Source organism: Narcine bancroftii, chromosome 2, assembly GCF_036971445.1.
Source record: "Narcine bancroftii isolate sNarBan1 chromosome 2, sNarBan1.hap1, whole genome shotgun sequence".
Lineage (NCBI taxonomy): Eukaryota > Metazoa > Chordata > Chondrichthyes > Torpediniformes > Narcinidae > Narcine > Narcine bancroftii.
The window spans coordinates 338,998,270-339,025,830 of NC_091470.1; the positions used below are offsets into that span (position 1 = coordinate 338,998,270).

A 27,561-nucleotide genomic window follows, 5' to 3' on the forward strand; every position below is an offset into this window, starting at 1 on the left:
AATTGAGTGTGGGGTGCAGTATCATTCTGGAAAAACTGAGGCTCTATTGCTATGCTGTGTTGAGCAAAAACAGACAGCCTTTTGATGTCTGCAAACAGTTTAAAATGTTGCTGCTAAATGTTCCCCTACCTTGCAACTCGTTGGCCAGACTTGTTGTGCAGCTCTTGAGGCACACAAAACAACAGCTTGGTCCACTCCGTCACCAAAGTGAGTGAGAAGGTTGTAAACAATCTTTCAAACTTCTAAAAGTTACCTTCTATGACGCCCCTTGCTATTTGTTCAGTCGACCATAGAGGGAAGAGCAACTGGCCTCCTGGTAATTTACTTGCTGACCTATGATGTGGCACTGATTGATTTGCAGTCATTCGTAGCTACGGTCAGCTGGGTCAGGCAGTCCGTCATTTGTTCCTGGATTGGAGTGTTACTGCAAGTGATTTGAGCTTGCTTGGGCCTGCAGAGTGTGACCGTTATTTATTGCTGACTCATTGGCATGTTGCTGTAGCAAATTAATTTGAGCTTAGCCGTTGAGTGTGTCCGTTATTTATTGCTGGCTCTTTGGCACATTACCATTGACCGTGTCCATTGTAGGATCTAGCTATCAGCTAGTCCCATCGGGGTCACCAATGTGGCGGATGATGTTTGTGCTCATACGCCATCATGTTGAAATAATGAGACCACACTGAAGTTGTCAGCCAGCAAAGAGAGAAACATTTATCACAGTGTTATCAGGCTTGATGTAGACATACAACATGTGATCTGGTGTCATGATATCTGAAGTGCTAACGACCTCATGACGTAGCTACGTTGAGTAGGCCAGGGGTTCTCATTAGACCTACAGATGCTGCTGAGTCACTATGCCTCGTGGCTGTAGTGACTAGTTGCCAGTAGATAGGAGGATGTTGTGTCTAGCTGTCACAAGACAGGAGCTATTAGCGCTGGTTCTGCCCACTCCCTCCAAGCATACCGCTACACCATTTTAGTTTAGTAATAAAGAATGAATGAAGCACCACGTCTCCGTGTACTAGTGTATTTCTATACCTAGAATACATAACAGATTGGCAACGAGGATCGAAACAAACTTTCTCCATGCTCCAAACATTGGAGAAAAGATTTAAAGAGGAAACACAAGGCTAACGCAACAGAGAACAAAGGAAAAGAAGTGGGAAAAAAATGACAGCCCAGGACATCACAGGCAAATCCCCTCCCCCCCACTATTGAGTACATCGTCAGGGAACGCTGATGTCAAAGAGCAGCAGCAGTCATCAAAGACCCTTACTACCCAGTACACACTCTGTTCTTGCTGCTGAGATCAGGGAAGAGGTAGAGGTGCCACAAGATTCACATCACCAGGTTCAGAAACAGCTGCAACCTCTCAATGACACTCAATAATCAAGGACTCTTACTTGTGTACTTTATTGATTTTTTAAAAAATCTTCGTTCTCTCTGTATAGCAGACAGTTTGTTTACATTCATTATCTGTTTACAGTTCTTTGTTTACATGCTTTATACTGTGTACAGTTTTTTTTTGCACTACCAATTAGTGGTAATTCTGCCATACCCGCAGGAAAAATTAATCTCTGAATTGTATGTGATGTTCATGTATGTACTCTGACAATAAATCTGAAATCTAAAAAGAGGAAGAGGGGCTGGAAGTGAATATATGCTAAAACAAACTGACAAAACAACAACAGACACCCTCAAGTAACTGGCAAAAAAACTCAGGAAAAATAAATTTAAAAAATTAAAATAAATAAGAATAAAATAATGGTTAAAATACATAAGATATGGGGCCCATTTATGGATTATTATCATAGTTTGAATACATAGATGTGACTTATCTGTGGGCTCCCTGTCAGATGTCCAGGAACCAAGACTCGAATCTTTACATGTTATTTGATGGTGACCATGTTTAGAGGATTGATATGGGAATTTTTTTCTTTTTCCTAATTTTCTTTCTTTTTCTTCTTCCTTTTTCCTTTTTTCTTTACAAGTAGAAGAGATTACTTTAATTAGATCATTTATCATAAATATGTTGTAATATTAGAATGTGAGCTGAAGTTATTTTATGGAAATTTACATTGCATACAAACATTTTATTTGAGAATGTACAAATTACTTGTGACTCATTCTGTATTCTAATGTATTATGCTGTGTGGTTATTGTGGGATCAATATGTAACATGTAATATTTCTCTTCTAAATCAAAAAAACTATATTAAAATGAAAGAAAAATGCATACATTTAAAATTGTAACAGTAAATATTCTCTGAAGTAAACACACAAGCCTTGGGAGCAAATATTTAGCCAGCAGATTGCCTTGGTCATGCTTTGCTTGTAGCAGCTGTTTGAATAAAATTGTGTTAATCAGCAATGGTGTCACCCAGGATGAAGAGCTGGTTGATGCTGCTCGCTGTTGGGGTGACTCTTAAAGTATCTCCTTATCCCTGCTTAGTGAGAGTCATTCCAGTCAGAGACTTTACCTGTAAACTTTTTTTGGGGGGGGGGTGTTAATTATTGATAATGTTATTGTTTGTCTTTCAGGCAGCTCTGTGAAGGGGAAGGATCCTCCAGATGCAGCGATGGTTGAATATTTTCAAAGAATGTGACTGAAAATAAAATAAAGTACTTTAAGATTTATATATTCACGCAAATTGTTTGTTCAGTGTAAGTACAGAAAAAGTATTTTGTCTTTTGTTTTTTAAATGCATTATTCTTAATGTAGGTATATTAGGGCATTGTAAGGGTAGGTCTCATGCAATCGTTAAAGACACTGATCAGGCATCAACCAATTGCCTTGGGTGCTGGATACCATGGGTTTTACTGTATCTGTTTAAAAATCTTCAAAATCTATTAGCAACTGCCTTGAACTTTTGAGAGCATCTAATACTAAGCAATGGAAAACAAAATTATCTTATTTAAAATGCTTTCTTTTACACTATGACTGGCTAGAATGCATAATTTCAGGACAGCACAGATTTCTACAAATAAGATTGAAATGATATTGCTCAACATTTGACTACTGCATATGGTGTTTGTACAAATGCAGATGAAAAAATCATGAAGTCTGCCTTAATGCAGTTTTATTGTTTTAGCATGAAGTAATATTATGCTATGTAAAATAATCTCTTGTTCATGCTGCTGTAATAGCAGTGATGCCACTGATGTGGATCTGTGGAAGAAAGGGTATGGGGCGAGTGTTTTTTCGTGCCCCTTCACGGGGTCATACTGCCATAGCTTCTGCCTGGTGACCCAGTGCAGATTTACATTGCTTGTTGGTTATGCTGGCAGCAGTTTTTACAACCAAGATCCCAAAAGGTGCCCATATTTGGCAGTCTGCACTTTGATGGTTTCAGGCTCTGAGGAAGCAATGTAGGGCACCAGAGTGTGAGAACACACCCTGCCAAGAGGAAGACTGGGAGAGGACTCGAAAGGGTAGGAAATTACAATAACTGATTAGACTCCAGCTCAAGGCTCGGTGGCTTATAAAATTGCATGTAATGTCAGAAGCAAAAGGGTTGTACGTGATGGCAATTTTCTCAGTTGCATCTATTTCAATGCAATGAAAGGCAGAATGTGGATTGGCATGTGGAATTTTGACATTGTGACTATCTGTGAAATTTGGTTGCAGGAAGGGCAGTGTTCCAGGCTTCCTCGTGTTGTTTCAGACACGATAGAATGGAGGTTTTGGGGGTGGAGGGGGAGGAATGAAGGGGGGGGGTGGCATTGCTTGTTGGGTAAAATATCACAGCTGTGCTCAGGCAGGACAGACAAGAGGTCTTGTCTACTGAGACTATATGGGAGGAACTGAGGAACAGGAAAGGTATGACCACATGTAAGGGGTTGTATTAAAGACTGGCCAATAGTCAGTGAGAATTGGAGGAGCAAATCTGTAGAGAGATAGCAGACAGCTCTAGGAAACAGTTGTGATAGCAGAGGATTTTAACTTGCCACATATTAACTGGGATCCCCATACTGTAAAAGGGCTGGATGGATTGGAGTTTGTCAAATGTGTTAAGGAAAGTTTTCTAAATCAATATATAGAGGAACCAACTAGAGAGAGTGCAATACTGAATCTCCTTTGAGGGAACGCGACCGTATAAGTGACAGAATTATGTGCCTGGGAACATTTTTGGTCGAGTGATCATAATGCCATCAGTTTCAAGTTAATTATAGTGAATGATAGGTCTGGACCTCGGGTTGAGATTCTAAACTAGAGAAAGGTCAATTTTGAGGAAACGAGAAAGGATCTAGAATTCATGGATTGGGATAAGTTGTTTTCTGGAAAGGATATGTGAGGTAAGTGGAAGACCTTCAAAGGTGACATTTTGAGAATACAGAGTTTGTATGTTCCAGTTAGGATTAGAGATAAAGTAAACAGGCATAGGGAACCTTGGTTTTCAAGGGATATTGGGGATCTGGTTGGAAAGAAGAGAGATGTATCACAGGTATAGGCAACACAGAGCAAATGAGGTACTCGAGGAGAGTATTTTTTTAAATGCAAGAAAAAACTTAAAGAAATCAGGAAGGCCAAAAGAAGACAGGAAGTTGCTTTGGCAAACAATGTGAAGGAAAATCCTAAGAATTTATACAGATATATTAAGAGTAAAGGGATGGTAAGGGACAAAATTAGTCCCCTCAAAGATCAGAGTGGTCAGCTATGTATGAAGCCAGAAGAGATGGGGAGAACTTAAATGGGTTTGTATGTATCAGTATTTACTTAGGAAACTGACACAATTTCTAAGGAAGTGCAGAAAACAAGCAGAGAGGTCATGGAATCTATACATATTAAAGAGGTGGAGCTGCTTGCTGTCTTAAAGCTAACAAGGGTGGATGTTCAGGGCCTGACAAGATATTCCTTTGGACTTTGAGGAAGGCTAGTGTAGAAATTGCAGGGGCTCTGGCAGAAATATTTAAAATTTCCTTAGCCATGGGTGTGATGCCAGAGGATTGGAGGGTAGCTTATGTTATTCCGTTGTTTAAAAAAAGCTCCAAAAGTAACCCTGGAAATTATAGACTGGTGAACTTGTCATCAGTAGTAAATAAGTTATTGGAAGGTTTTCTTGGGGATTAGGTATATAAGTATTTGGATAGCTGGGCTCTGATTAGGGATGGTCAACGTGGCTTGTGCAAGTTTAACCAATTGTTTAGTGTTTTTTCAAGGAAGTTACCTGGAAAGTTGATGAAGGAAGGCTGTGGATGTTGTCCACATGGAATTTAATAAGGCCCTGATGAGGTCCCACATGGGAGGTTGGTCAGAAAAGATCAGTCGCTAGGTATTCATCAGGAAGTAGTCAAGTGGTTTCCACAGTGGCTATGCAGGAGAAACCAGAGAATGATAGTAGATGATTGCTTCTCATTCTGGAAGCCTGTGTCTAGTGGTGTGCCTTAGGGATCATTGCTGGGACCATTGTTGTTTGTCATCTATATCAATGACCTGGATGATAATGTGGTAAATTGGATCAACAAATTTGCAGATGACACTAAGATTGGAGATGTAATGGAGAGCGAGGAAGCCTTTCAAAACTTGCAAAGAGATCTGGACTAGTTGGAAAAATGGGCTGAAACATGGTAGAGAGTATTTTTGCAGACAAATGTGAGGTGTTGCATTTTGGAAGGATAAACCAAGAAAAGACATACATGGTAAATGGTAGTGCACTGAGGAGTGCAGTAGAAAGGGATCTGGGAATGCAGATACATAATTTCTTGAAAGTGGTGTCAGAGGTAGATAGGGTTGTAAAAAGAGCTTTTGGCTTATTGGCCTTCATAAGTCACAGTATTGAGTACAGGAGTTGAAATGTAATTGTAAAATTGTACAAGACTTTGGTGAGGCCAAATTTGGAGTATTGTGTGCAGTTTTGGTCACCTAACTGCAGGAAATATGTCAATAAGATTGAAAGAGTGCAGAGAAGATTTACCAGAATGTTGCCAGACTTCATGAACCAAGTTACAGGGAAAGGTGAAATTGGTCAGGACTTTATTCCCTGGAGCATAGAAGAATGAAGGGAGATTTGTAAAAGGTATTTAAAAAAAATAATGAGGGGTCTTGACAAAGTAAATGTTGGTAGGCTTTTTCTTCAGGGTAGTTGAGATACAAACCAGAGGACATGGTTAAGAATGAAAGGGGAAAGGTTTAGAGGGATGGTAAAGAAGATTTTCTTGGCTCTCTCTCTCTCTCTCTCTCTCTCTCTCTCTGTTTATTATATCCCATGTCATGTTTTACATCTATCTGCTTTACCAGTCTCAAACAGTGTACCTATCCTAGCTGACTTCTTTACACTAGCTTTTCATACATTTTCTCCAGTCTTCATTGGGTACTTTGGCACAAATCATTATCCATTTTTTTTTCCAACTGATGCTGCTTGAATCGTTGACTTTCTTCAGCAGGGTATGTTTAGCTGTTTACTCATCTCATTTGTTATTTGTAAGAGTTTGCAGATAGATCTCTAAACATTACTAATCTCATTTACACTGTAAGTAATTGGAAGTAAAGCATTTGGCCACACAAACTATAAAGGACAGGTTTATATGTTTATCATAAACCATCTGTAATGCATTGTAAACAGTACATTTAATACAAAAACTTCAGTGTTCCACAATTAATAGTCAAACACACCATGTTCATTCTTACTAGGTGCTTTGAATTATTTGAAAGAAAACTTCTCCAATGCACCCAGCCTTGATATGAGCACACCATCCCTCAACATGTTGGTGCGTCTGATGATCGCTCAGGTACAGGAATGTGTCTTTGAAAATGTGATGGTGGCAGGAATTAAGGATGAGTTCTTAATACAATTGCAGAGTGCACAGGAGGCGGCAAGGGTAAGATGTTTAAATCATATCAACATTGATGTCGTCCTTCTGCTTGCAATGCCAGTGCACAATTTGGCAAAAATATTGCTAACCCTTAATGATTATCATGGGAATCATTTACAGAAGAACCACTGATAATATATTGAAAGCACCAGTCTTTTAAGTAGTAAGTTTTTGTCCTTTGCTTACTGATTCTGATGTTTCTACTAATTTAAAATTGTACTTACAAATTATTTCTATTGTCAAAGAGTATATAGAGGTGTTTGGGAGATACATTGGGAAGGGTTTGTTCGAGCAGGTCACACACAAACACTTTAAAACACAGAATGTTTGCAGGAGCTTTTGCAAGAGGGCTCACAGATTTATGATGGACTGTTATTTGCAAAAGAGCAACAAATGTAGCAACATGTCATGGTAGCTTTGTCTGGAAAACAGTTTGCTGTCTGGAAGAGCAGGTGCAGGCAGGGTGCAGAACAAGCTTTGCTCTCTGGGTGGGAGGGAGTGAGAGAGAGGAGAGATATAGACTTCAGTTCCAGAGGGACAAGCTGGCAAGCTTTGGAAGATGGCCTGGTCAAAGGAGAGGACGGGCTGTCTGGTGTTTCCCTTTGAATAGGAGAAACAGAAAGGAACTCTGGTGACCTGAAAGAGGAAAGAGCAAAAAGTAAGATCACTGATTGAGGAAAGCAGGGATGGTTGTGTAAAGCAAAAGACATTGGTAAAGGAAGTATAGCAACTACTTTATGGTTGCTTGGATGATAGAATTTTGTTGTCTATGATTCGTTCAAACAAATTTGTACTAAATATAAGTTGAGTTTTTGCAATGTTTATTAAACATTGTTAATGTTATTAAAAGTTGTTAAACTTGTTACAATTTTAAAAATGCCCAAGAAGCCTCCAGCTTCAGAGATTGGATGAAGACCAAGAAGAATGGAAATTACATTTAGGACAAGGAGCTATGGCTAAAAAGACAAAAAGAAAATGAAAGAGATGTATATTTACAGCTGAAATGAAGAAATACATGGAAAGTTTTCAGCAATCTTTGGTGCAATTAACAGCAGGTTAAAAAGTATATTGAGAATGTTACAAAGAAGATGGAAAGAATGATGCAGCAAGTAGATTAGAAATTTGAAGTTGTGGAAGAAAAAATTAAAAGAAATGAATTTGAAATTCAAAATGTTAAAGAGCAGATGAAAAACAAACATTTAAGCTGAAGCGGCTGCAACAAAAGATCAACTAACTCACAAAATTGACTTTTTAGAAAATTTTAGAGGAAGAAATAGTATAAAAATTGTTGGACTTAAATAAGGAGATGAAGGTCAAGATATCAAAAAAATTTTTGCAATGTTGGATTCCGCAATCTTCGGGGTAACTGAATTTCAAGAAGATATTGAGATTGAAAGAGCTCAAAGAGCGTTCCATCTGAAACCACAACCAGATCAAAATCCACATCTGATATTGGTTTAAGTTTTGCTATGCTACGAAGTGAGAGAAAATATCTTAGAAATGGCAGGGAAACAAGTGAAAGAAAATCATCATTAATTTACAATGGAAATAAGATCTTTTACCCTGATATAAGTTTTGATTTGTTGAGAAAAAAAAAGAAAATAATTCAATGCTATTAAAAATGTGTTATGGAAGAAAGGTTATGCTTTGTCCTAAGGTATCTGACAGTATTGAAAGTTTTTGTTCCAGAAGAGAAAAATAGAATTTTTTATGGAACCCAATGAGGTAAAGGTGTTTGCAGATTCATTGCCTGAGAAAGAGAGGCAAGAAGTGAGTGATATTTGAAATGAGAGATAATACAGAATGATTATAACTGATAATATAGAGAGGGAAAGAGCAAATATTTAAAAAAAAATTAGTGAGAGAGAATATTAGAGAGGAAATGTTTAACCTGATAGATTTATAAATAAGTACAAATTTGTAAATGGTAAAGACTCTATAGATCTAATACAACATGGGACAAGTACAGTAATTTGAGAGAGTTAATTGGGAGTGAAGGACTAACTTCTATGGAGTCATGAGTGCTGGTGTGGTTTCGACTGCAACTCATATAGATCAGGATTTTAAGAACGTATTATTAACAATGTATGCCTTTGGGGGGCGGGGGGGTGGTTCTATCTTTTTCTGGTTTTCTTTCTTTTTCTCAATACATCTAAATATATCAAAAACATTAAGAAAGATACTACTCTTAAAAATTAGAGATGGGAGTGGAAAGATGGATGGTTAGTAGATTTAGTAAACTAATCTGATGGCTGGAAAATTTAATTTTATTAGTATTAACGGAATATGGAATCAAATAACACAGAAAAAAAAATTATATGAAAAAGGCAAAAATGGATATTGCCTTTTTACAAGAAACACTTTTTGGATAGGGACTGTAATAGCATCTTCATTTAATTCAAAAACTAGAGTTACAGCAATATTGATAAATAAAAATATACTGGTGAAAATATTAGACACAGTTACAGATGTAGAAGGAAGATATGGTAAATTGTCAGATTTATTTGGAACAATAGACTTTAATATATGTATATGCACCTAATGTAGATGATGGTAAATTTGTACAAGATATCTTTATGCCATTATCAAATGCTACAGGAAAAATCATCTTGGGGAAGATTTTAATTTTACTTTAAACCCTAAACTGGATAGGTCAGGAGATAAAATAATGAAAAATAAAGTAACTAAAATAGCAATTTAATGAAAGACATGGGGTTAGTGGATATATGGAGAAGAATTCATCCAAATGAAAGAGATTATTCTTTTTTTTACTCTTTATGACATAAAACATTTTCACAAATAGATATGTTTTTAATTTCTGCACAATTTCAATTTAGAGAAAAAGAGACATATAGGTGGAGGTTAAATACAACATTGCTGAAGAAAAACAATAATTTTGTGACTTTATGAGACAACATATTAAAAAAAATTCTTGAAATTAATCATGATTCAGTAACAAGTAAGGCATATTTAAGAAGTCAAATAATAAGTTGTACTTCAAAAGTAAAGAAGGAATATATGTAAGAGTGGATTATTTGGAAAAAGAAATAATGAAATTAGAAAAGGAAATACAAGTGCAAAGAAATGAGGAGAAAAGAGTATTGTTGAAATTTAAAAAAAAGGTTTAATACTGTACAAACTTACAGAATGGGGAGAGATATAATGAGGTTGCAACAAAAATATTACTAATTCGGTGATAGAGCTCATAAAGTACTAGCATGACAATTAAGAGCAGGTTTCAAGAACAATAATTGCCACTAAGAAAAGTACTGGTCAAATTACTTACAAAACGCAGGAAATAAATGATAATTTTAAGGAATTTTATGCCAAACTTTATCAATTAGAATTATGTAATACTTTTTCTGAAATAACTTTGAGACCTTGATGTCATTACAAAATAATAAAACACCAGGTGAAGATGGTTTTCCAACAGAATGTTATAAAGAATTTAAGGAGTAATTAGTACCTGTATTAATGGAGGTATTAGACCAAATGAAAGAGGTGTAGACCTACCAGAATCTTTTAAAACATCATTAATAACAATAATTTTGAAGAAAGGAAAGGATTGTGTACAACCTTCTTCATATAGACTTGTATCATTAGTGAATACAGACTATAAAATTGTATCAAAATTATTAACTAATCTGTTAGTTAAATTTTCACCAAAATTAATAAATATAGATCAAACTGGTTTTATTAAAAATAGAAGAGCAGCAGATAATATAGTTTTTAAAGTTTGATAAATGTAGCACAAAATAGAAAGATATTAGCGATAACAGTTGTGTTAGATGCAGAGAAATAATTTGATAGATTGGAAAGGGATTTTTTATTTAAGGCATTTAATGCATTTGGGATTCCAAATACTTTTGAAAATTTGATAAAAGCATTGTATGATCTGCCAAAAGCAAAAGTGGTTACGAATAGACAAATATCATAACCTTTTTATGTTGGAAAGGTCCTCTAGACAAGGTTGTCCATTATCACTTTTTTTATTTGCATTAGTAATAGAGCCATTAGCAGAAATAATTAATGTATTTGAGATAGGTAATAAAGAGCAGAAAATTAGTTTGTTTGCAGTTGATGTTTTAGAATATTTAACAAGACCAGAAATATCATTGAATATGTGATTAATAGAATATGAATTAGTATCAGATTATAAAGTTAATGTTGATAAAAGCGAGGTGATGCCTATGGTTGATATGGATTATTTACAATGTAAGAGATTGACAAAATGAAGCAATTAAATATTTAGGAATAAAAATTGATAGAAATATAAAAAAGATAGAAGAAAATCTAGAAGATAGAAAGACTTTTCCAGTAACATTAATAGGATGGGTGAATTGTATTAATATGAATGTTTTTCCAAGAATACAATATTTATTTCAATCATTACACATTCATGTACCAGAAATATTTTTTCAGAGTTTTAATAAAATTATACAAGAAATAATTTGGAAAGGTAAAATCTCAAGAATTGGTCTTGGAAAAATTAACATGGAAATTTGATCAGGGAGGACTAATATTACTGAATTTTAAAAATTATTATAAAGCAGCTCAATTAAAATTTTTGTTCTGTTATCAAATGGGTGAGAAAACAGCATGGGTTCAGATTGAAATGAATAAAATTGGAGAAACTGTTTCAGAACAAATTTTGTATAAATGGAATCGTAAATTGTTTAAAGAAAAAATGGAAGTACCAATTTTAAAACATATGTTGAAAATATGGAATGGGATTCATATGGAGAGAGGGATTAAAAATGATCAATTACCGAAAATGTTGTTAAAACAAAATCATTTTATTCCTTTCACTTTGAATAATTATTTATTTCGTGATTGGTATAGTAAAGATTTCCAGAGGATGAAAGATTGTTTTTTGGGATTTTTAAAAAACTTTTGAGCAATTAAAATATAATATACAAAATAATACTATTTTTGCATATTACCAATTAAAATCATATTTTTAAAAAATTATGAACAGAATTGAGACTTCCAGAACAAAGTCAATTTGAAGGTATAATAGCAGATAAATTTATATTAAGAAATTTATTACTACTATGTATATAACATAATAAGAAACTAAAAGGAAAAAAGATTTATATAAATCAAAATTACGATGGGAGAAAGATTTAAATATACAAATTCAGGAAGAAATATGGTCAAAATTGTGTCAAGAGAGTGTTACAAATACAGTTAATGCTAGATATCAAATGGTTCAATACAATTTTCTTCATCAATTATACTCCACATAAATTGAATGAACTTGATTCTAATTATTTGGTAAGTGTTTTTGATGTAACAAGGAAATAGGGATCTTTTTAACATTCTGTATGGTTCTGTGAGAAAGTGGAACAATTTTGGAATGATTTGATTGTATTGTTAGGACAAATTATGAACATAAAGATACAAAAATATCCAAGAATATTTTTACTTGGGAATATATATGAAAAAGATATAAAACTAAAATTGGATAAATATCAAGAAACATTTTTAAATATAGCAGTGCGACTGCAAAAAAATGTATAGCGGTAACATGGAAAACTGAGATTGTGGTACAATTAGACAGATGGCATATTGAAATGCAAAATTTTATACCCTTAGAAAAAATTACACATAGTTTAAGAAATCGAATTGAAAACTTTTATAAAATTTCAGAACCATAAATGGATTTTATGAATGAAACTCCATCTGCATCTTCCACTTTTCCCACCCCTCTCAGTTAGAAATTATTAAAAAATAGTCAATGAATATTAAATATGTTAATAATATATATGTTGAAGTAGGTGTTCTTTCTTTTTTTTTCTTTCTTTTGGAGGGGGTTGGGGAGAAAAATTTTAAAAATTGTATAATTTGTATGACTTATTACATTTACTGTATTATTGAATTTATAATTTGTATTGATGCAAATGATAAATAAAATTTTCAAAAAAGAAAACAAAAAAAATCTTAGTTTTAGAAATTTGTGGAAAATCCAAAAGCTTACCCTAAGTAAAATGCCTAATTTGTAAAAATCTTAAGTGCTCATTGGAAAGATTAAATTTAGCTGATAATTGTTCAAAAGGGGCAAAATTATTTCAAATAAAAAAATCGTAAAAACTTTGAATACCTATTCTATGGCATTCCTTGAAACTTTCATCCAACAAAAGCAGTTGAAAAAGATGGTTATCTATAATTGGACTAGCCAGTGAAAAACTAGAAGAGAAATTTTATTGAAATGGAAAAGTGATTCATCCCATGCTCAGTGACTATATGATGTAATGTCCTACTTAGATATAATATTAAAGATAGAAAGTTTCCATTTGAAATTGTGTGGCCCATTCTTAGATGTTTTTTATAACTGGAAGAATTAATAATTTCTGTATTTTTTGGTAATTCTTTGCCTGTTCTCCAGGGGTCGCCAGTGATTCCACATTATTGATTTTTAATAAATTATTAAGGATTAATTAGAGGGAGCGGTTAGATTAGATTAATTTTAGTTTGTAGTTTTTTAATTTTTCATTTTTTCTCTTATTTTATCAAATATTTCAACAAATATGTTTGGTATTGTTGCATACATCATTTCAATCAATAGTTTGAGGTATTGCAAGTAACTATTGATAGAGTTTTATATACTTTTAATTTTTCTCTGTGAGTTACAAATATATTGCTATGTAGTTGTCATTTTTTTTAATGTATGCTTGTATGTTAAACTCAATAAAGTATTTAAAAAGGAAAGGTATGTCTAGTTGAAATAAGAGGTACTGTTCCTTGAGCTTACGTGGAGCTTTAATGATGTAATGTGGAGGGCAAGAAGAAAATGTATCTTCTTGTCCTTCACATGCATCTTCTGCCCAACAGAAGAGTGGAGAAGAGAACATGACCTGGGTGGGATAAGTCCTTTAAAATTTTAGCAGCTCTCGAAACAGCGAGATGTATAGATGAGCTAGATAAAGTAAAAGTTGGTGAGGGTCTTCAAGGACTTTCTGTATTTCCCCTGGCTCCTGAGAAAGTAGTCTCTGGTGCACATTCTTAACTGTTATATTAATGGGGTTGGACCAACATAGATTGTTGGTTATGTGTACTTCTAAGAACTTGAAGCTCTCTACCATCTTCCCCTTAGTATCATTGATTCTGGGGTGTATGCTTCCCCACTGTTTCTTGAAATCAATTGCTAGCTCATTTGTTTTGCTGACATTAAGGGAGAAGTTGTTATTCTGACACCCTGCCCCTAGACTCTCTATCTCCTTGCTATATTTTATGTCATTGTTTGATATCCTGCCATGAAAATGCCAGCTACAAACTTATGGATGGAGTTTGACCAGAGTTGTGCATATAGGGAGTATAATAAGGGGCTGAGTATGCAGCTTTAGCAAGACACTGTTGTTCAGAAATATTGTGAAGGAGATATCATCTTTAATCCTCATTGTTTGTGATGTACAGATCAGGAAGTTGAGGATCCAGTTATAGAAGGGTCTTGGGGGTTTAGGATCAGCATTTTGTATTGGATTAAAACAAATACAGGCAAAACTCTGTTTTGGCTAGAAATACTGATTAAGATTTGAAACAGTGGAGAAGATGGAAGTTAACATACAAGCAGTGCATCTTTTGCTGTTAAGTTAAGGTTCCATTATTGTCACATAATACTAAAATAGAATGTAATATACATGAAATTCTTTTATTTTGTCTACTGTAAGGAACACAGAGAGTCACCACTTTGTCAAGCGCCCCTCACAAAAATTAGGCCCCAACGAGGAATTAACTCACAATACTGGTCTACAAGACCAGTGCTTTAACCACTGAGCTATCAGAATTGCATATGAAGATGCTGTAGCTAGGTTAAATTGGTTGCTTTCATCTTCCAGCTAATGGGAAAAGTTTGTATGTACTCAACATTTCTCTCCAATTTCTATTAATTTTCTCTAGTGCATGTTTTTGCAAAATTCACTGACTAAATATGGTACCACTAATTCATTGTAATTGTAATTATAATTACTTGCCTGGTCTTTATATTGTTATATAGGTGGCTGATGTGTATTCCTTGGTCTATCAGACAATGACACAACCCCCAGTGAAAGATTATGTTCCATTCTCTTGGACGACAATGGTTCAGGTCAAATCGGAGTACTTCAAAGCAGTTTCACATTATTTTGCTGCTGTTGCATTGTGTGATCATACATGTAAGTATTTTACTAAATTGCCTGCAATTGGTTAGTGACTGTTGTTTGCATTTGATGTTTAATATGAAAGAATGTTTAATTTTGCCATTGAACTTGGATACAAGAGCAAATATAGTTATCAATTAAAGTTAGCTGAAAGGCACAAGATGATTGGAATTAAGAAACCTATGGATCACACCTAGAATATTGTGTACAATTTTAATACAACTTGCTGAACAAAGTGTAAGTTTGCAATTTGAGGATAAATTGAGTAGATAAAATAGTGCATGGAATAAATAATGATCTCTCTATAGCGTAGCACTAAGCTCACTATCAGTGCACCTCTGGCCGAGTAGTCCAGAACCAGGAATAGGACTTGAAAGAAAAAATAATTTCTGCACTTGAAGGACAGTAAATCGATGGAATTCTCTATCCTGAAGCTGTGGAGGCTTAGGTTTCAAAACAGGGGAACATTGATATTTGGAATATGAGAATTGATGGATTTGGGGATAGTGTAGAAAAATGAAGCTGAGGTAGAAAATGACCATAACGCATGATGGAACAGGTCTACACCGATAAATTGCTCACTTTTGCTCTAATTTTTATTATTTTATTGATAGGTATTTGATTTTAACATCATTCAGTGAGCTGCTTAATTTGTTCTGATTGTCCTCAGGTTCTTGCTTCAGCTTTAGTTTTTCATCCTTAGGGAGCATCTCCATCCTGATGTCTGCATGATTCTTCAAATCTCTCCAGTCTCCTTCCAAAACTTTTCCGCCATTTGGTTAACTTCTCCTTTGTCACCCTGGAAATCCAACATACCCCTTTTTCAATTCTTCAAGCATCCTGCTGCCTCCCAATCCTTATCTTCGCCACTCTCTTGTGTGTGTGCAATAAGTAATTTCTAAGCCAAATGTCAGGGCAATGATGTCACCCAATTATCTGAATAAAAGCACGGAAATGATGGAAGAACACAGTTGGTCAGGCAGGGTCCACAAAGAGATAGATATTTTACTGGCGTTTTGAGCTTGAGTCTTTATTCATACCTTGAATAAGGGCTCAGGCCTGAAGCATGGGTAAAATATCTTTATGGCTGCTGCGTGACCTATTGAGTTCCTCCATGTTTCTATTCTTACAGCAATCACATCAACTGCAGACTTTCATATTTCCCTTCACCCAATTACCTCCCCATCTAGGTTTCATCGTTTCTAATTCCCCTTTTCTCTCAATTTTCCCTTTATTGCTTCACCCCAACTCACCATGATTTATTCTTGTCTCACTACTCTCTCTAATCATCATGTCAAAAAACAAGAAAAAAAGGCCTTGGAGCACTTGTGCAAAGTCTATTTGACAGAGCACAATGACAAGAACTAATGAGTTGCTGCAGGATCTAGCCTCGGGGTCAATGATATCCTACGTGAATCACGTCTGTACCTTTCCTTCAACATGTATTTTCACATAATGAATACATTTATGGCCAATATTCATGAAATCCGTTCATGATGATACAGATGAAGCCGAAGCTTGTAATTGTAGAGAGGAGTATCATGCAGGAAAATACTCTGAAAACTGCTCTTTACACAATTCTTCAGTACACTAGCAATGAAAGGATGGAAAGATGAAGATTATTTTTTAAAAAAACAATCCCCGAAAGCAGCACGGTTGGCAGAGTGGTTAGTGCAACGCTGTTATAGCACTAGCGATTGGGACTGGGGTTTAAATCCCTCACTGTCTATTGTGAGTTTTTACCTTCTCCCTGTGTCTGCATGGGCTTTCCCCGGGGGGGGGGGGTTCTGGTTTCCTTTCACCGTTTAAAATGTCCCGGAGTTGTAGGTCAGTGGGGTATAATTGGGTGGCACGGCTCATGAGCCGAAAGGGCCTGTTACCGTGCTGTATGTCTAAATTTTAAAATATAAATTTAAAATATAAAAATTCAAAATATTTGGACAATGATGCCAGTATTGGCACTTAAAGATCCAAAGTGGAAGAAGCTCATCTTAGTAAACTCCTGGACTGGAAGCTTAGCTTAATCTGGAAAGTGAGTAAAGAGGAATCTTTTTGCATGTTATTTTACAGTGGGTCCTGATGATGACGAAAACGAGCATGTAAAGGCACTTCAGCAGCTTCATGTAACAATGCCTGAGGGTCCCTCATTAATCATGGTACTGAAGGATAACGAGGAGCGACATAAATTAGGTATGCAATAAAGAGGATTTTGTAAGGCTGAATCCATTAAATAGTTGATGACTTTTAAGCTTTTTGGTGAATCCATACAGTTATGCACAACCTGCTATGTGATTGTTTTTGTACTGAAGTAACTGAACATTTTGTAAATATTACATTTTGGATGTTCAGCACAGTAACAGGTCTTTCCGGCCCATAAGCCACGCCCTCCAACTGCACCAATTAACCGACAACCCCTTACAAGGGTGGGAGGAAACTGGAGCACCCAAAGGAAACCCACGCAGACAAGGAGAACGTACCAATTCCTCACACACAACGGTGGATTTGATCCTGGGTTGTTAGCACTGCATTGAGCGAATCCTGCCACCCACATTGTTGATTGGTGCTAGTGAATAGCAGAAAGATGGATAAAATAATTATTTCCACATTTCCTATCTGACTGGTATTTCCATTATTCCATGTACATATTTAAAATATTTGGTGTGCACTTTTAAATTTTCAAGTAAAAGACAGATGAATCTTTTATGCTGGAAATTATGCCACATGCAGTCTGAGTCGGAAATAAATACCGTATATATTTGTGTAAAAGTCGATATTGTGAACTTATCGACCCCCATTTTTTTGGTTCAAAAATTGCATGTTTTCCATATGACCACTGTCAAAGTCAACCCTCCCTATTTCTGGCCCCAACCACCCGAGCTCCCGACGCCTCAACTGCGAACTCTCGCTTCGGCCACCTTTTCCATCTGAGCTCACAAAGCTGCCTATCCGAGCGCTCCTACTGTGGATCCTCACCCTGGCCGCTCACCTACCAGAGCTCCGGATGTCCAACCACAGATCCTTGCCCTGATTGCCCACTCTCTGGAGTTCCTGATGCTCCGACTGCAGTCCCTCGCTCCTTCCGCCCGCCCATCCAAGCTCCCGATGTCCCGGCCACAGACTCTTGGGCCCTGACTATTCACCCATCTGAACTCCTGATGCCTGCCCATCGGAGCCTCCGATGCCCTGACCACAGATCCTCATCCCGGCCTCTTGCCCACTGGAGCTCCTGACACCCTGATCGCAGATCCTTGACCTAGCTACCCGCCCACAGGAGCTCCCAGCTCCCCGGCCACAGACTCCTAGAGCCCAGCTGCCCACCGATCTGAGCACCTGAACCCCAAACACAGATTTACAACCCAATCTCAGCCATTTGATCCCTCAACACCTTGAACAGGTACTTACCACAGTCAAAAGTATGACCTGTGTAAAAGTTAACCTACCCCCAAATTTGACCGGAAAAATTAGTCCAAAAACAGCTATTACATGAGTATTTATGGTAGTTGTTAAGCTGCGTTAATTAAAGTGTAGCCAAAGAGATCTGACCTGATTGTCTGCCTATGGTAGTGAGAGGAGAAAATAAACTGTGTGCACTCTCCAATGCCAATGGAACTCTCAGTGGACTGGGAGGTCAAAAGATGAGAGGGATTATAATATCACAGTTCATACTCCTCCACTTATTCTCTGCTTATTTGATCAGGCACCCCAATTTTGCATTGCTGTAAAAATCAAAGGGCCATCAGAAAAGCATCCATGATGTGGAGTTTCCCAAAGCAATGCAACTCAATAGAAAATATTTCTGGAATGATCCAATCCGCCTTCTGAATTCTCTGCACAGAAGCTAGCACTTGCAGATTGAGTCATCTGTTTTTCATGCATTTGCATGAAAATTGTGATCTGTGCCCAACAATAAGTGTTCTTTGAACAAAGTCACTTAACTTCTACTGGAGATTCCAGTAGAACTGCATGGTGATTGATATCATTAGCTGCATAACCATTGTGGGATATATTATCAACATTAGCACATCTTGCAACCAGGTCAAATTTGTGAAAACATGAAAATTGGCTGCAGTTTTAAGAGTTGTCAAGTTGGAGCAGCACGGTTAGCGCAGCTCCTTTACAGCACCAGCGATCAGGACCAGTGTTCGAATCCCATGCTGTCTTTAAGGAGTTTGTGGTTTTCCCGGAGGACTCCTCTTTCCTCCCACCATTTGAAATGTACGGGAGTTGTTAATTGGATGTAAATTAGGGGGCATGGACTCGTGAGCCAAAATGGTCTGTTACTGTCTAAATATTTTTGAAAATGCATGGAAACAGGCCCACAGGCCAAGAATGTCTGTACAGAAAAGCATGCCCTAATGGGTGATCCTCCCAATAACTTTGATTGGAAGGGCCAGCTGCATTAAAATGAATGTGCTACCTAGAGTACAATATTTTTTTTCATTTTTCCCCATTCCTATACCTCAGAGATTCTTTCAAAACCTTAATAAATAAATCAGGAAGTTTCTGTGGAAAGGTAAGCCTTCTAGAGTCTCGATTGATAAATTAACTTGAAATTATGAATTGGGAAGATTAATGCTCCTGGAGTTCAAAAAATATTTTTGGGCAACCCAATTTTTCACCTCCCTCTTTGATGGAGGACACAAGTCTTCATAGTAAAATTGGAGTTGCATAAGGTTGGTAAGAGGAGAGCAAAAAATTTTATATATAAATGGAATTCTAAGTTATTATCTGGCCCTAAAGAAGCCCCCTCCATTAAAGCATATAATTACAATATGGAATAAAATTAATGGTCAAATTGGGGAGAAGGAAGGGTTTTCACCCTGGCTCAAAATATGTTAATTCCATTAACAATTGATGATAGAATCGTGGACGCTTGGTCCCAGACAGGGGTTGTTATGAGCAGAGACAATTTGAGCAAATTAGGAATAAATATGGAGTTTTAAAATAAACTTTTTTCTGATATCTTCAGTTAAGATCTTATTTAAGGAACAAATTAGGTCCAGCACTAACCTTACAGCAGTGTAGCGAAATAGATACTCTGGTTCAAAAGGGAAGCACAAAAAAATTTATTTCAAAAATGTAGTCCTTACTTCAGGCAAGAACCCCTAAACAAGGACTTGATAAATCAAGACAAAGGTGGGACACAGACTTAGGTATAAAAATTGATCCATGTAAGTTATTGGCTGGTACAATACAACTTCTTGCATCAGCTATACCTTTATATATATATATATATATATATATATGAAACTATGTGCCGAAGCCCTTTCAATTTCTTGGACCAGTCCTATTTCTGGACTCTCTAAATAAGATTCCACAAAATGTTCTAAGTGACAGGTTATTTTGTGATCATTAGGCAATTGATTTGAGACTGAGTAAAGCTCACTTTGTCAATGTTTATTCCTTTGTCTTAAACTTTGAAGAGATTCTCACTGCATCAGTCAGGATTGGACTCTTGGAACACAAAAGCTGCAGATGCTGGAATCTTAAGCAAACAAATAATTGCTAGAAGACCTCAGTAGATCAGGTAGCATCTATAGGTAGAAATGGTCAGTCAGTGTTTCTAGATCCCTTATCAAGACTGAAGGGAAGATGATGATATTACATTTATAAAGGATTAAAGAAGCTGCATGAGGGGGCCCAGAGGTTATTGGATTTAGGACAGAAGGTGTGAGAACAACACATTAAATTCTTGGACAGCTTTAAACCTAATGGCATGAATATTGATTATTCTAATTTTGAGTAACCCTCACTTCCATTGTTTCCATCTTTTTACTCATTCCTCTACTTTCCCCCCCCCCAACCTTTTCATCCCTTCCCCCATCTTAATGGTCTCTCCTCTACCAATCTCTCCACTTCTCACACCTTCTGTCCTCTACCCAATCACCTGTGGGCCTCTTTTCCTACTTCTTTCTTCATTTAATGAGCAACATAGAGTTTTTCGAGGAGGTTACCAGGAAAGTTGACAAAGGATGTTGTCTTCACTGACTTCAGTAAGGCCTTTGACAAGGTCCTGCATGCAAGGTTAGTAAGGAAGGTTCAAATGTTAAGTATTCATGGTGAGGTAGTGAACTGGATTCAACAAAGCTGGACAGGTGAAGCCAGAGAGTAATGGTGGATGGTGCTTATCAGATTGGAGGCCTGTGACTAGTGGTGTGCCTCAGGGATCGGTACTAGGACCATTGTTGTTTGTCATCTATATCAATGATCTGGATGTTAATGTGGTAAATTAGATTAGTAACTTTGCACATGACACTAAGATTGGAGGTGTTGTGGACAGCGAAGGTTTTCAAAGCTTGCAGAAGGATGTGGACCAGCTGGTAATGTGGACTGATAAATGGCAGGAAAAATTTAATGCAGACAAGTGTGAGGTGTTGCATTTTGGAAGTACAAACCAAGAAAGGACATACACAGTAAATGGTAGGGCACTGAGGACTGAAGTAGAACACAGGGATCTGGGAATACAGACACATTATTCCTTGATAGTGGCATCACGTGAATTGAGTTGTAAAGTAAGCTTTTTGGCATATTGGCTTTCATTTCCTTAAGATTTTTATTGAATTTTGAAATAATACAAAAATTAAACAGTACTATTATATATTGAAATACAAATTACAAGAGAAAGAAAAAAAAATGTTAATTCAAAACCCCTACCTCTATACAGGTTGGGGGAAAAAAAAACTAACGAGGGTATCAAGTGTCGACAACCTGGAAATAGACAGCACAGCATTGAAGCTTATAACAACCCCAAAACTTTAGCTTGTGGTAATGGTCCATAAAATGACCCCATGCCTTTCGGAAATTAGTATTTGAATCTTTAATGGCATATCTAATTTTTTTCTGAACTTACACAATGGTTAAATGATATTATGTTTTATTTATCTGTAGGAATGTTATCTTTCCATTTCATCAAAATGGCTATCAATGAAATAAAAGATGAAATTTGGTTTTGAGTTGGTGACAGTTAAACAACATCGTCTTGAAATGATCCGAAAAGAGCAATTAAAGGGCAAGGTTCCAATTTAACCTGAAGAATCACCAATAGTGTGTGGAAAATATCTTTCCAAATTTTTTCTAGCTTTCATAAATCAAAGTATTGAGTACAGGAGTTGGGATGTTATGTTAAAGTTGTATAAGACAGTAGTGAGGTCAATTTTGGAGTATTGTGTGCAGTTTTGGTTGCCTAACTTCAGCAAGGATATCAATAAGATAGAGTGCAGAGTTTTACTAGGATATTGCCTAGATTTCAGGGACTGAGTTACAGGGAAATGTTAAACAGGTTAGGACTTTGTTCCCTGGAGCATAGAAGAATGAAGGGTGATTTCATAGAGGTATTTAAAATTATGAGGGGGATAGACAGAGTAAATATAGATGGGTTTTTCCATTGAGGATAGGTGAGATTCAAACAAGAGGACATGGATTAAGGGTGAAGGGGGAAGTGATAGATGTGCGGTCAATTTTAACATTTAAGGGAAACTTTGGCAGGTATATCGATGGGAGAGGTATGGAAGACTACGGACTGAGTGCAGATCAGTGGGACTAGGCAAAATAAAGTGGTTTGATGCAGACTAAAGGTGCCGAAGTGGCCTGTTTCTGTAATAGTTCTATGGTCTGCTTCACCTTTTTTTGTTTTGATAAAATGTCCAGACTTAAGTCATTAACTATTTTTACCCATGGATTGTGTCTGACCTGCAGAGTTCCTCCAGTAATTCTGTTTGTTCAGGATTGAATTCAAATTGTAGTATTCAAGATGAGAGGACTATTGTGAACTCAGTCACCACTGACCTTCCACAGAAATGTGGTTTAAGTAATTTGTTCAATCAATGCTTTTCAATCTCTGCTTTTTCCCCTTGATTTCTAAAGGCAAGGCTCATTTAAAGAAAGCAATAATTAAGCATGAAGAAGCATTGAGGATTCACAGCCTCTGTCGGATCCTCAGGAAGATGGATATTCTGCAAGTGGTACTAACTATTGCCCATAAACGATCACTGAAGAAGTATTCAGAGATTGATCGTGAAGATGATTTTTTTGAAACTGTTGAAGCTCCAGACATTCATCGTAAGTTAAGAGAATTTTAAAGTTGATGGTGAGCTGTTAATAACACTGCTAAAGAAAATGACCTCCATCTGACAACTATATGGCATAACTTCATGAACAATTGGAGTTTTGTTAAACAGCACATTAAGTATGGAATTCTGGTTGTGTACTGCTTTTTATATCCATCGAAATCAACTCCATAAATAAGGTAGTTTAGAGCTGATAACTGAAAAAAAAATGGTAACACAGTGCCATGTTCAGATCTCATTTGGTTGACTTTCACCTTCTCAAAATGGGAAATTAGTCCCAATCTGACCTTCATTTGATTGCAATGTCAGATTACATGATTGACTTTTAACACCTTTACAAGTATCCCAGCAAGCTTCTTGCTACAGGTCAATCACAAATGAATTTAACATTACCAGCATTCCCCATTTCTTCATATCTCCACTACCCATACTTTTTCAAATCTTCCCTCTCCCAGTCCCACTTTTTCTATTACCTGCTCTTCCACTCTTTCCTTCTGTTTTATCCCACTATCATCTTTTCTCCATCACCACAGTTCCTTCCATTGTCTATTTCCTTTTCTATCCACCCTCATCGCCCTACTCCATTCCCCATCTGATCCCATAGCAAGAGGAGACCCAAGAATCAATTTCTTTGGCTTGGCTTCGCGGACGAAGATTTATGGAGGGGGTAAAAGTCCACGTCAGCTGCAGGCTCGTTTGTGGCTGACAAGTCCGATGCGGGACAGGCAGACACGGTTGCAGCGGCTGCAGGGGAAAAATGGTTGGTTGGGGTTGGGTGTTGGGTTTTTCCTCCTTTGCCTTTTGTCAGTGAGGTGGGCTCTGCGGTCTTCTTCAAAGGAGGTTGCTGCCCGCCAAACTGTGAGGCGCCAAGATGCACGGTTTGAGGCGATATCAGCCCACTGGCAGTGGTCAATGTGGCAGGCACCAAGAGATTTCTTTAGGCAGTCCTTGTACCTTTTCTTTGGTGCACCTCTGTCACGGTGGCCAGTGGAGAGCTTGCCATATAACACGATCTTGGGAAGGCGATGGTCCTCCATTCTGGAGACGTGACCCACCCAGCGCAGCTGGATCTTCAGCAGCGTGGACTCGATGCTGTCGACCTCTGCCATCTCGAGTACTTCGACGTTAGGGATGAAAACGCTCCAATGGATGTTGAGGATGGAGCGGAAACAACGCTGGTGGAAGCGTTCTAGGAGCCGTAGGTGATGCCGGTAGAGGACCCATGATTCGGAGCCGAACAGGAGTGTGGGTATGACAACGGCTCTGTATACGCTTATCTTTGTGAGGTTTTTCAGTTGGTTGTTTTTCCAGACTCTTTTGTGTAGTCTTCCAAAGGCGCTATTTGCCTTGGCGAGTCTGTTGTCTATCTCATTGTCGATCCTTGCATCTGATGATATGGTGCAGCCGAGATAGGTAAACTGGTTGACCGTTTTGAGTTTTGTGTGCCCGATGGAGATGTGGGGGGGCTGGTAGTCATGGTGGGGAGCTGGCTGATGGAGGACCTCAGTTTTCTTCAGGCTGACTTCCAGGCCAAACACTTTGGCAGTTTCCGCAAAGCAGGACATCAAGCGCTGAAGAGCTGGCTCTGAATGGGCAACTAAAGCGGCATCGTCTGCAAAGAGTAGTTCACGGACAAGTTTCTCTTGTGTCTTGGTGTGAGCTTGCAGGCGCCTCAGATTGAAGAGACTGCCATCCGTGCGGTACCGGATGTAAACAGCGTCTTCATTGTTGGGGTCTTTCATGGCTTGGTTCAGCATCATGCTGAAGAAGATTGAAAAGAGCATAGCAAGAGGAGACCCAAGAATCAATTAGGGAGATGGGAAATGAAACGTTTTGTTGCCTTCTCTCAAATGCCAGGTGCAATTTTCTGAATAATGAGTGAAGGTGTGGGATAATTTTGAGGCAATGGTCTTGCAGCAGCTTGGTTTCCATGGCAATGAGTTGGAGTGAATATGACTTGTAGAAGATGTTCTTTTAAACCTTGTCACATTCATTAAGCTACTGGATTTAAAAAAAAAAGAGACCTTCATTTCGTTTTTTTTTTAAAAATCACTCAACATAGATTCAGCATATAAGATGACCCGAAGCACCTCCCCACTGCCGGGCACCTCATAACCCACCCAGATACTTTACAATTGTTAAGCCTGAAGTCCTCGCTCCTGCCCGAGAGCTGACATGTAGCTGTGGTTCCTACACCAAGCGCATTTGGGCAACAAGGATTCTTCTTCAATGTGGACGCACTGCTCCTGATGTTGAGAATGGAGTCGCCGTCGCCAACTCATGCTGCAGCCAATGCTGAAGGCTTGGACCCAGCTCCGTTTGGCATCTTCCTGGCCAGAAGCAAAGGATTTTTTTAAAAACTTTTTTTTTTAACTTGCTTGCTTATTTTACAGATTTGGCAATTTGGGAGTGGTAACAAAGTTTGGGTTGTTGCTGGGAGGCCCAGAAACCAGTCTCCAGCACGTTCTTCGCAGAAAATTGGGTGGGGGGGGGGGTTGACTTATACGCCCGATATGCGATAAAACCATGAAAATGAGGACTCGACTTACCGGAAGATTGACATATGCTGAAATCTCATTAGTCATGAACAATAATAGCTCTAGTATTAAATATAAACTCTTCTGATTTGGAAAATAAATCGTATCTTGATTTGAATCTTAATCCATTGGTTTTGGAGGCATTCATAAACCTCCAATTAAATTGAACCATGCAGCTCTTGCTGCTCAAGTGTGCGCACATTTTTTCTTCCTATTTGTCATGTAGTGGTACTTCAATTATCATGCTTAATTTAGCACTAGTGAGTTTTGTGTATCATTACTATGGAACTGTATGAGGCAAAACAAAGTCTTCCTCTTGACTGCTCTACCATTTAAAGCATGATCATGGTTAATCACACCTTGATTTTTTTCTTATCCTTATTTCCTGAAGCACTTGATTGAAATCTGGAAAATTGTCTTGAAAACTTATTCTCACTGGGTCAACACCCTTTCAGAATGAGTGGGGAAGGATTAAATTTTAGATTGAACCTTGGAAGTGTAAGTTTTATTTTGCATCTTTCTAAGCACAAAACTGACTGAACTGAGCTTTTGCATCAAATGCTGTGGTAGGGTGTCATCCAGAACCCTGATGAGCATTTTCTTGTAAGAGAGAAGATGAAAAGATGTGATTTCAGTTCTTTGAGTATTCTGTATCTAAGTTAAAGGTAATTATTACAGTGTGTTGCTTTATCTTCGCAGCAAAAACACAGCAGAAACCAGAAATTAAAACTCCAAATTTTTCAAAGGTGAAAGTCACAGATATTTTTCACAGATTGGTAAGTATGCTGGTCATTTGTCTTAAATAACATTTTATATTTATTTCTATGATCATAATTAATGAGTAAGTGAAAACCTGAAATTGCATTTTCTTATTTTATATTATTCAGTGGTGTGAGGATAGAGAAAGCTTATTAGCCAAAAAAAACATATATTTGAATGGATTCCATTTTGCGTATCTTTTATAACAACTCACTTTCCAAGAATTGATCTAATTGACTCTTAAATCCATGTGCACTACTTCTCCAGAAACTTGCTTTGTAATGTTAGCTTCATTAGTTACTCATGATTTTCTGGATTTAACTTGCAGTTTATGTACTTTGTCCTCCATGGTTGCTTGAATCCTATTGATCAATATTGGGAATTGCGCTTTGGTCACCCTTGAAATCTTTATTAATACTATAAAGCAAATGATGTGACCTCCAGATTATTTTTTCTTTTCTCTCTTTATAGGATTGATTGTTCAATCAGCCATAGTCTAAGAATTAATTTCACCAATGAAATATTTTTCATTATCTTTACTTTTGTTTATAATCTCTGAAAACTCTATCCAGTTCATTTACCTTCATGTGCAGAATCTTTTAAACTTTGTATATCATTGAATGAAAAGTGTGTGGTGCTTTTAGTTGAAGTATTTTGAGATTAAGATGTTCAATGAAGAATACGGGTGAAGAACTGCAGATGAACAAAAAAAATCAATGATCAGGTTTTAATGAAAGAGTGCTGGAGAATCTCAACAGGTAACATACATTTATAGGTAGTAAAGGGGAACCAACATTTTGAGTGTGAGCTCTTTGTCAAGATATGAGCAAAAAGCAGGCATGTGCTTGCATCAAAAGGTGGGGGAAGAGGAGTGAGGAAGGGGGAGTATAATTTTTTAAAATATCAAGTTTTCAATGATGATCATAAATATAGAAATACATGGACTTTCAAATGAAGGAGAGACTGTAGCAATGAGATGAACTGTGATTTCAACATTGTAAAAATTCTGAAAGGAATAATCAAGCATAGAAATAAAGAATGTATATCCCAAGTAATTATAGGCAAGTTAGTTTAACTTCACTAGTGTGCAAATTAGTGGAATCCCTGCCAAGAGACTGAATACATCTTCATTGAAAATAATACAGATTAAACAGGGACACTCAGCATGGATTTATTAAAGGAAGGTCATGTCTGATTAACAAATGTAATTTTGAATGGGTTTCAAGGGAATATTCGTAGGGAAAGTACA

The 27,561-nt window shown here is 37.0% G+C and overlaps 1 protein-coding gene across 2 annotated transcripts in view; it reads left to right on the forward strand.

Moving 5' to 3' along the window:
* rhpn1 (rhophilin, Rho GTPase binding protein 1) overlaps positions 1-27,561 on the forward strand; it is a 91,382-nt gene that overhangs the window by 47,002 nt on the left and 16,819 nt on the right. For both annotated transcript variants that reach the window (XM_069922183.1, XM_069922184.1), the window contains 5 exons: positions 6,631-6,818; positions 14,809-14,965; positions 17,021-17,140; positions 22,814-23,008; positions 26,253-26,329. In XM_069922183.1, the coding sequence (XP_069778284.1) occupies positions 6,631-6,818; positions 14,809-14,965; positions 17,021-17,140; positions 22,814-23,008; positions 26,253-26,329 (737 nt within the window). The remainder of the gene's footprint in view (positions 1-6,630; positions 6,819-14,808; positions 14,966-17,020; positions 17,141-22,813; positions 23,009-26,252; positions 26,330-27,561) is intronic.